This window comes from Sceloporus undulatus, chromosome 6, assembly GCF_019175285.1.
Source record: "Sceloporus undulatus isolate JIND9_A2432 ecotype Alabama chromosome 6, SceUnd_v1.1, whole genome shotgun sequence".
Classification (NCBI taxonomy): Eukaryota; Metazoa; Chordata; class Lepidosauria; order Squamata; family Phrynosomatidae; genus Sceloporus; species Sceloporus undulatus.
The window spans coordinates 119,996,261-120,006,479 of record NC_056527.1 but is presented as its reverse complement, the minus strand read 5'-3'; the positions used below and the strand labels follow the sequence as shown (position 1 = coordinate 120,006,479).

The 10,219-nt window shown below is 56.8% G+C and overlaps 1 protein-coding gene across 1 annotated transcript in view; it reads right to left on the bottom strand.

Moving 5' to 3' along the window:
• The window catches only part of NPC1L1 (NPC1 like intracellular cholesterol transporter 1), a 13,948-nt gene extending 4,196 nt beyond the window's left edge, over positions 1-9,752 (bottom strand). The window contains exons 1-11 of the mRNA XM_042473950.1: positions 9,401-9,752; positions 7,625-9,257; positions 7,270-7,370; positions 5,363-5,535; positions 4,603-4,731; positions 3,950-4,132; positions 3,074-3,188; positions 2,207-2,334; positions 1,898-2,044; positions 1,286-1,375; positions 659-849 (exon numbers count right to left, since the gene is read on the bottom strand). Of these exons, the coding sequence (XP_042329884.1) occupies positions 659-849; positions 1,286-1,375; positions 1,898-2,044; positions 2,207-2,334; positions 3,074-3,188; positions 3,950-4,132; positions 4,603-4,731; positions 5,363-5,535; positions 7,270-7,370; positions 7,625-9,257; positions 9,401-9,752 (3,242 nt within the window). The remainder of the gene's footprint in view (positions 1-658; positions 850-1,285; positions 1,376-1,897; positions 2,045-2,206; positions 2,335-3,073; positions 3,189-3,949; positions 4,133-4,602; positions 4,732-5,362; positions 5,536-7,269; positions 7,371-7,624; positions 9,258-9,400) is intronic.
• Positions 9,753-10,219: the final 467 nt, after the last annotated feature.

Here is a 10,219-nt window from a genome sequence, read left to right as displayed (position 1 = left end):
AGGAAGAGGCTCCTCCCTCCTCAACTGTCATCTTGGCCTCAGAGGGAGCGATCAGGCAGACCCAGCAAAATCAGGGACTGCCTGAAGGAAGAGGCTCCTCCCTCCTCAACTGTCATCTTGGCCTCAGAGGGAACGATCAGGCAGACCCAGCTCCATCAGGGACAGCCTGAAGGACGAGGCCCCTCCCTCCTTTAACTGTCACCGTGTATTTTGTATTGTATTCTATTGCCATTTTTACTGTACACCGCTATGATCATTGCGGAATAGCAGTCTATAAATAAAATGTATTATCATCATCATCATCATCATCCCCTTTGCAGGTGCAGCCCCCCCAGCCTTCCTTCTGGCAGGCCCACCTGGAGAGCAATAGGCTGTCCCTCACCTGGCTCCAAAGGCACCTGGCTCCCACACTTGGAGGGCAGAGCCACCACTCTCTGGCAGGAGAGAAGGCAGGTGCTGGGGGTGGGGGCTCCTTTCCAAAAGAGGTGGCCGGTCCCCTCCTCTGCCCTTCTCCTTCCCCCCTCCATGCCTGAAATGTGTAAGGGGAAGGCTTGGTCCCAGTCCAGCAGGCCCAAGTGTGTGTGTGTGTGTGTGTGTGTGAGAGAGAGAGAGAGAGAGAGAGAGAGCAGGTGGAGGGGGGCCAGAGCGTGTGACTTACTGCTCTGGGAACCGCGTGGCATACTGGATCTTCTGTAGCATGGAGTTCTCGTCGCAGCCTGAGCTGGAACAGACACCGTTCATTCCTGGCACTGTAGAGAAGTTGTAGCCCCCAGAAGTGACAAAGTAGGTGGGCGCCCCCACCATCAGGTACTGGTTCAGGTACTGGAAGTACTGGAGCATGTAGGAATCCTGGGGGGATGCATGGAGAAGACGGGGGGGTCAGGCTCTGCTTTGGCCCCCACAAACTCCCCTTGCCTTCCTCCTCTCCCCACCAAGAAGCACACACACTGCCCTGACCAGGGCAGCCCCATGGCCCCACACAGGCTGAAGGATCCCCAGTTCCCCATCCACATCAAAGTCTGATGCTGAGGAGGCAGAGGAACAGAGAGGCTCCCCTTGAAGATCTTCCATCAACCAACCCCCCCCCCCGCCCCATAGCTTAGGGGCACCACTATCCATTTCCAATTTTCAGGGTTTTTCCATGCCCCCCCCCCCCCCCAGGGGTTTGCAGAGCTTCTATTTGGATGACCTTGCCTTGAATCTGGATGCTTGAAGGCACTATCTCATAGACCACTCTAGCAGCCCACCCTAAGCTCCCCGTGGCCACAGAGGGCCTGTTTCTCACCGTGGGCACCGACAGCTCCTGCTCCAGCCCCACCTGGACGTTGAGCATCAGGAATATTCCTGCGCAGAACATGAAGGAGAAGAGCAACACCTGGGGTGGGAGGGAGGAAGAGGAGGGGGGCTTCAGGTACCTGGGGGAAAGCGGGCGACTGATTGATCAATAAATACATTGATACAATGATTGATTGCCTTTCTGTTTCCCCTCTCAGTCTGCCAAGCCCTGAGGCATTGTACAACGGACAGAAACATTTAAGACACACCATATATGCTCCTTAAAAATTATGCGCTAGGAGAGCCAGGGGAACCTCAAGGGTCGAAGGCTACAGGGAATAACAGAGGCTCAGAGGAGAGGCAACCAGCCTGGCTTCCCTTGACAGGGAGTTCCACTGTCGAGGGCTGCGGAGGCGGGGGGGCCTGCCACATGCGCACACTGGCCTAGCCTCGTAGGTATGGGGATGTGGAATGGGGCCTGTGCTGAGGATCCCCACTTTGGGCAGGCTCTTACAGGGGGAAGCATGGGTCTTGCAGATATCCTATCCCCCACATGCTTCTTGGTCTCCCAGCCCCAGCCCCATTCCCCCAATCCCCCCAGGAAGCCCCAACCTCTACTCACAACCAGGAACCGGACAAAGCCATTGAGCAGGAAAGGCGCATAAAAGCGGCGCATGAAAGCACAGAGGAGCCCTTCGTGCTGCTTCTCAGGAGCCCCGTCATTGTCACCCTCCAGGCGGATGCAGCAGCATAAGTCCAGGCGGGAGGCCTGCGGAAGAGCAAGTTGAGGAGGGGGCAAAGATGGCCCTGGATCAGGACCACAGAGCGGATCATATGCCACCATCTGCTGTCAACAGAGAGCCTGTGGGAACAGTACCTGCTCCTGCCCCTGACCAAATCCCTCCATCCTTGGCCAAGAAGACCAACTGACCTCCTGCCGACGGGCATCCAGAGACAGCAGGGCTACAAAGGCCGACATTTGGAGCAAGAAGTCAAAGAAGACTGCCATAGCGGCGTAGAGGGCAAAGGTCTTGACAGCGGGCATCGGGGTGAGGCCACCTGCAGTGGGCAAGGCACCAACAGGATCTTGTGAGAGGACATAGCTGCCCCCCCTCTCAACTGACCAGCTGGCCGCCCGGCCATGATCAACTTCATGCCAGCCTTCAGCCCCACATTCACCTAGCTGTATCTGCTTGTTTCCTCACAGGTGCGTCCTGCATGCTCTATGCATCCTGCCTTGCGGCACATGCAGCTAACCATCCTCCTCCCTCCTGTGCTGTTCTCACAGCAACCTTGTGAGGTAGGCCAGTCCAAGAGAGAGCCACTGGCCCACAGCCACCCACTGGGTCTCATAGCCTTGTCCTTGAATCAATCCCAGTACAGACTTCTCTCTCGTTCTCTTTCTAAGCCCAGTGCTCACTAACTCTCGACCTACCAATGGTAGTGTCCGCAGCGGGGATTAGATCTACATGCATGTGAATGCACACATGCGCAGATGCCATGGAACAGGCAGCTTCCCAGGGGAGAGCCTGGCCAGGCACTTCGGCCACTGCGCCACCAAGGAGGTCTTCCCCACAGCAGCCATGGGGCCCAATGCCAAGCAGCTGAGGAATCCCCCAAAATGCTGCAGCTCTGGAAAGAGGAGCACTTGGCTTCTCCTTCTTGTCCTTTCCTGTCCCAGGGTTGTTGCCCCAGAGGATAACAGCATTTTGCATGCAGACCCACACCTGACTGAAGGCCTCACTGCCTACCACCCCTTGACCCAATAGGAGGGGGCCGAGGAAGCTGTCCCACTCACCCAAGAAGAAGCAGATCACCTCTGAAAGGCTGCAGAGGAGCATGCTGGGCGCCACATCCCCCAAGACCCGTCCAATGCGCTCCTCAGGGGTCTCCCCAGGTTGGGCTTCAGAGCGCTGCAGAAAGAGAGGGAGGAGGAAGAAGAAGAGGAAGAAAGGGGCTGAGAAAGGGGAATGCCCAAGAGGGCAGCAGGTGGGAGGCCTTTCCGCCCGTCCCCCAGAAGCGCAGAAGCATCCCAGGACCAACGTTAAACCAGACCCAGGGCCAAGAAACTGGTGCAAAAAGGGGGCTCTCTGCACGCTAGAGGGGCCAAAGGTGCTGGAAGAACTCCTAGACCTTGAGTAAGTTCTGTATTTGGACTACAACCAATCCAGCACCAGCTAGTGGTGACACCAGGAGGGTGCGGCGGGTACAGTCTGCTCCAGGTGACACCCCAGAAGATGGGTGAGGAGACAGGTTGGGCCTGCCTTCCACTGGGGTTTGTGCGTGAGAAGGGGCAAGCACACCCTTCCACTGCTGTGGCAAAGGAGAAAGGCAAGTGCACCCTTCTGGCTGCCAGCGTCCTCCCAGTAGCTCCCCCAGCAGCCCCCCTTGCACTGGATGACACCAGGGGTGGAGCAGGGACGTAGCCAAGGGGGGGTTCTTGGGGTCCGGACCCCCCTTCCATTAGAAAAATGAATGTTGTGTGTTGCTGCACTGCCGCACTCAAGCCCCATTATAATGGTGGCACTTAGTCTGGACCCCCTCCTTCCTAAAATCCTAGCTACGTCCCTGGGTGGGGATGCCACTGCTGGGAGTTGTAGTTTGAAAGAATCCTCCCCATTATCCTTGGCAGCCTCCGTCCTCTGGCTGTCCTCTACTGCAGCGTGTCTCGCACCTGGAACTCCAGCACGAAGATGAAGATGTTGTCTGCACCCAGGGCCAGGACCAGGAAGGGCACGACCTCGAGGATGATGAGGGAGGAGGGCACTCCCATGTAGGAGTAAAAGCCCAGCGAGGAGAGGACGGCCCCCAGCACCACCAGGATCCCCCCCAGGCCCAGCGTCACCTTGGAGTCCACCTGGAAAGAGAAGAGAGAGGAATGGTGGGGGGATGCTCAGCCGGCCTGGCGCATGTGATTCGGACAAAAGCCCCCCCCCTGCGCACCTGGCCCTTCCTTGAGACTCCCATGGCCCCAGCCACCATTGCCCAGCCCTCCCCTCTCTGCCCCTCTTTGAGGTGGGGAGGGTCTCCCGCCCGTCTGGATCACCCGGTCCCCTCTACAAGTAGCACCTAGACCCCTCCTGCTGCTTCAGAAACTGTGGGAGGGAGTTCCACAGCCCTGGGAGAAACAGCCCAGAAGGACACCCCTGTCCTCCATCTTAAGTGGAAGGGGGTCAAGAGGAGGCAGAGGCAGCCGTGGGGTGTGAGGGGGAGCTTCCCCACATTGTGTGAGCATGTGCCCCCCCTTCAGGCCCACAGTCCTCAGCTGGCTGTTCCCTCCGCCCCAGAGAGGGGCAGCCCCCACTCAACCACCCACCCTTCTCCTACCGGGATGCGTTTGCAGCTGGAGTACTGCCCCAGAGCCAGGGCGATGTAGGCAAAGATCAGGAGGTAGCTGAGGGCAAAGACTGGGAGGTCCTCCCAGGTGGACCGGCTGATCTCATCCTCCAGGGACCGCTGGGGCCAGATGTGGGATCGAGGAGGGGGGAAGAGATAGAGAAAGAGGAGCTGGTTGGAAGAAGGTGGCCAGAGGGACCTGGATCTCAGTGGGCAACCCGGTCGCCTTTCCCAAAGCTGCCACCCTGCTGCCTGCTGCCTGCTGCGCACTGCCTGGTTGCCTACTTGGCAGCTTGGGTGACTAGGAGGATGGAGTAAAGCAATGCAGGCGCTGCGCTGGACCCAGCCTTAGGCACACTTAGAGGAGGCCCATAGCAGCAATAATGGCTAGCCCCTCTGGGCTCCTTAGGATTTCAGTGGGTCTCCTCTAAACAAGCCTAAGGCCAAATCTGATCCTGTAGGGCAGTAAGTAGAGTAAACCCAGAAACGAGACACAGTCCCCACACCCCAAACCGGCCCATAAAAACAACTTGGAAATGTGGAATCCAAGTAAGGAAAAGATCCTTTGCAAACCCAAAGGCTAGAGAGGATTTGGCCCAGGGTGCAAGAAAACAGAGGGCAGAGGTTTCTTCAAGGAGGGAGTTCCCTGCCTGAACCCCGGGGCTGCTTTGGCATCTGCCTTTTCCAAAGGGGTCTGTCTGTCTGGCTTTGCGGCCATGGTTGCCAGGGCTCTCCCTTGTTGCCCTCGTACCTCAGCCATGTAGGCCACGGTGTAGCGGTCAGCGTATTCCTGCTGGAATTCCTCTAAAATTTTCAGGAATTGCTTTTCCCACAACATCACAAAGTCAAAACGGGGGTCACCAGAAGGGAAGTTGTTCAGGGAGACGGTCAGGATGAGAGCTTGTGCCTCTGAGTACGCCACCCCTGTTGGGTAGACAGGAAGGTCACCAAGGAGCAGGAGGACACCAGGATGCCCAGGTCACCCTAGCAGCCCTTTCCGTGCACATGCACAAGCACACAAACACACCCGCACAAAAAGTGCACACTCGCTTGCTTGCTGACGCTTCCTACGCCTGGGTCCTCACCCAGTTCAGGCTCCAAAGACAGACCTCCCCTGTGCTTTCCCCTTCTTCTTCTGCCTCCCAGCTCCCAGTTAACCAAGTGGGGGTCAGGGGGCTGTTCTTGGGCTCTCACTGCATTTTACTATCGTATTTTCTTGGCTCCCAAATAATCCCATGTTGCCCTTCATTGTGGGAACGGGACAGAATGTAACAGGAGTCAGAAGCATTCTCTGAGGAGGTTCCTTTGGCCACTATCCTTTTGGCAAGGAGAGAGGGGAGCAGTTAATGCACATGGCATGCCATGAAACCACTGTCTATGCTCACGCCTCTCCTAACAGACTGGAATGTGTGAATATATGAACTCAGTTCAGCTGTTTCTCTTTCCCATCTTCCTTTGTAATTTCCCTGTTCAAGAACTGGGACTTGACAATCCCATATTATATGCCCAGGAAACGCTCTGGAACTGGTTTTGGGGTGTTGCAATTTCTAATATCGGATTTGTGTCCATGTATTCTTTTGCTTAGAGACTCCTGTCTGAGCAGTGTAGAGCGGAGGGGGCACTGCTGGCGCAGGATGCTGCATATCACACTGGAGCAAGAGCCAGTAAATGCACCTCTGGCACAGCAGCTGTTGTTATGAGCCCCTGAAACGCTGCTCCTAGATTGCAAATGTGGACAGAGTTGGCACTGGGTTTGAAGACTGAGGGCAATGATCGTAACTTGCATCTCTATGGGTCTTATTACATTCTATCCCAGTCACACATCTGTGTTTTTTGTTGTGCACTTTCATCAATTTCAACTTATGGTGAGCACAAAGTGAACCTATGACAGGGGTTTCTTGGCAAGCTCTGCACAAAAGGGTTTGCCTTTGCCTTCCTCTGAGACTGAGAGAGTATGACTTGACTCAGGACTCCCATTGGATTTCCATAGCCAAGTGGGGATTTGAACCCTGGTCTCCAGTCATAATCCAACACCTAAACCACTATAACACACATCTTTGTAAATATACAGTCGGCTTTTGGTATCCTCTGGGGTTTGGTTCCAGAGCCCCCCATGGATACCAAAATCTGTAGATGTTCAAGTAATACTAAATACAGTGGCATAGTAAAATGGTACCCCTTGCATCAAATAGCAAAATCAAGGTTTCCTTTTTGGAATATACATACATACATACATACATACACACATATATATAAAAGCCGTGGATAGTTGAACTCGTGGATACAGAGGGCTGACTGCATGCTTAATGACCTGAGGTTTCAATGTCACTCTATGTTGCATCAAAAGAAGTGACGGAGATTTTAAAGCTGCCATACCCCTACACTGATTCCTGCTGCCCCACTTGTCTCTCCCCCCACAACACTCATGGCCACCCCAACCTTCTCAAGCTGCTTTTGGCCTCATCCTGAGACAAAGCCAGAGTATGAATTCAATACACAAATAAATACATATAAGATAAAGGCAGCCCTAATGGGCCCAAACTAAGAGAAGAGGCAGCTGTGATAGGACTCTGGTGCCCCTGAATCCTCTCCTCCCCAGGAATCACCCTTGTTGTGCCCACAAGCTGCCACAGGCAGGTGAGCCCCCCCAACTCCTACCTGAGTAGCCCCCCACAGCCAGGAATGGGAAGACGGGTGCCCCATAATCGGCCATACAGCTCAGCTCCAGTGCTGTGATGTCTTTGAAAGAGAGGGGGGAGCTAATGGGTGGGGAGGATAGAGAGAGACAGGGGTGATGGTGAGGCCTCTGGGGAAATGCCCTCTGTCCCCCGCCACCGCCACCGCTCCCTCCTTTCCTTCTGAGAAAGAAAGGCATCTCCAGCAAGACAAGAGAGACCAATCTCCACTGGCTGGACAGGTGCCATGGCGGGGGCGGCAGGGCCACTTTTCAGGCTGGCCAAGGGATGCTGGGGGGCCACAGGTGCTTTGCCCCCCCCCATCTCACCATACTCACTTGATGCAATAGAGAAAGTGGTCCCTCCAATCAACGGTCCCTGTTTCCCCCTTCAGAGTCTGGCTGGCCGTCATCTTCAGGCGTGTCTGGTTGTTCTGGAAGTACTGGAGCAGACTGTTGAGGGCACAGTCAGTGAGACTGGCATTTTGGGGGTTCAGGGGGGCGTAGCAAACGTCCTGCAGTGAGACGTTCTGGCTGTGCGCTGCTGACCAGACAGTGATGCTCTGGACCCTCCTCTGCAGCTCCAGAAGGTCCAGCAGCACTTCCATGGAAAGGACACTGCTGAAGTTGGTCCTGCCCATGACCAGTGAGTCGTAGGTGTAGCCGGACTGGTTTTTGACCGTCAGGATGGCCTGGTTGGTCCTGAAGAAGGGGCCAAAGTTCTCCTCATAGAAGGCCTTCTCTTGCCGGGCCTGGCTCTCAGGGGAAGACCAGAGCTCCACCGGGTTTGTGGTGAGTTGGATCCAAACCAGTCCATTGGAGAGGACCACCACCACTACCACAGAGATGAGGATGACTGTGCGTGGGTAGGAGGCCACCAGCGTCCCCCAGCGGCTGAAGGCCTGGGCCATGAACTTGTCGGTGGCCTGGCTAAGTTTCTCGGAGCAAGGCATCCTTACCCTGGACTCCTTTGGCTTCTCCGCTGGTGAGGAAGAGCAGCTGCGCCACAGAAGTGCAGCCGCAAAGGCCACCATGAGGACACAGAAGAGGATGATGCACACAAAGAGGGCTCCATTCAGGCCCCTGACCTGGAAGGGTGGCACCGGAGGCGAGGGGGCTGTTATGGCCGGACACGACTGGGCACAGTCCTGGCAGGAGCACTTCTCTCCAGTCCCATTGCCCACGGGTTTGTTGCACTGCCAGGCCACCCCACTGAATGGCACAATGCCACCTCCAATGACAGGAGAGCCCTCGGGTATCAGATGGTAGGAAATAGCCAAGGGGGCCAGGCCATTGCTGGGGTCCCCCTGGTAGTCCAGCCAGCGCTGGGTGTTGCACAGGGCTGCCCCATACTTGCCACACATGGCTCCGATGGCGTACCCACCGGTGGCTGGGATCTGCACCCCCTTGCAGGAGTCATAGGAGGCGTCTGCAAAGGCCTGGTTGTAGTAGCACTGGTACTCCAGGATGCCCACTGCCAGGCTGCCATTGTTGGTGGTGAGGCTGAAGGTGCGTGTGACATTGGTGAAGACACTCTGGTTCGGGCTGCAGATGTTCTGGCAGTAGAGGTTGGCGAAGTTCTCGGCACAGGCAGGGCAGCGGGAGAGCACCACCTGGGAGACACGGAGGCTCCTTTCAATGGCTTCCAGCTGGCCCTCCGAGCAGCAGGCCAAGGTGTTTTCTGTGCCTGTGAAGAGGGCCGGGCAGATGGAGCGCAGTCGCTGCAGATGGAGCCCTGAGACCCGCCGGGCAGGAGTGTTGGAGAGGCAGGGTACTGTGTTGCCCGGGAGGAGGCTGCCGCTGATTTCGGGGTTCTTGCCACAGTCGCCGTAGAAAGCGCAGTACCCCTCACGGTGGATCTCAGTGGGAGCAGCGGCCTGGCGTCCACCACAGGAGACGGTCCCCCAGCCCAGGGAGGGAAGGACAGAGGGATGGTCAGTGAGGGGCAGGGGGGCCAGCCCCAGGTGTATCCCTCACCCTCCTGCCCCTGGACTGGTTTTAAGTTGTATTCCTGCTACTGTGGACCAGCTTAAGCTTCAAAGAGGCAGGAGAACAGTTCATCCAGTGCCAGAGGCCAGAGAGATACTGCCAGGCTGGTGGCACCCTCCCACCAACCCGCATTAACCCTGGGCCCCACTGGGAAGAGCCAGTCTTCCAGACCCCCCAGAGCCATTGGCCTGAGGAGGATGTGGGTGCCCCCTGCAAAGACTTTCCTGGGAAGAGGCCTGGCTGTCCCCTTCTCTTCTTCCTGACACCCCAAGACCCCTCCAAGCCTGTGCGGCTGCTTCCTTTCTCTGCCCCCACTCACCAGGCCCAGCTGGGCCCTGACCAGCACTAAGGCCAGCAGGGCGGCCACGCTTGGCATCCTGGCAGCTTTAATGTGCCAGCGGCAGCGGCCACAGTCAGGTGCACCTGCAGAAGCCACAGGGTGTGCCAGCACTGGCCTTGCCAAGGTGCCCGTCCTCATGCCACCTGGCTCCCAGGTACAAGGGGCCCTGGTCTGACAGCCGAAAACCAATCAGGTGGCTCCAAAGCGGTCAATCATTAATCTGCCCTCAGGGTTCTTCTGGCTGTTCTGGGGGAGCTCTCCTGAAGTCTTCCCTTGCCAGCTGGGCCTCTTGGGGGCAACCAGTGTGCCCTGCTTCTCTTCTGAGGAGCCTCGTGTTGAGGCAGGCAGAGGCCCAAAGGCAGAAGCTGCCATTGTCAAATCAGTGCCCACAGTCCTTGCACAGAGGGCCAACTTTCTGGAGACAACAGAGGCCCTCTGGCTAACAGCCCATTGGTGCCCCTCCAAAGAGGGCTACCCCTCTCAGGACTGCAGGGCCACCCTACCGCTATGACCTCCTCCTCTCCCGATAACCTCTTTTCACTATAGCAGCCATTCCACCCAGCGACTCTCTCTAGTTCTCGGAGGCCCAGTCTGTTCCTCATGAT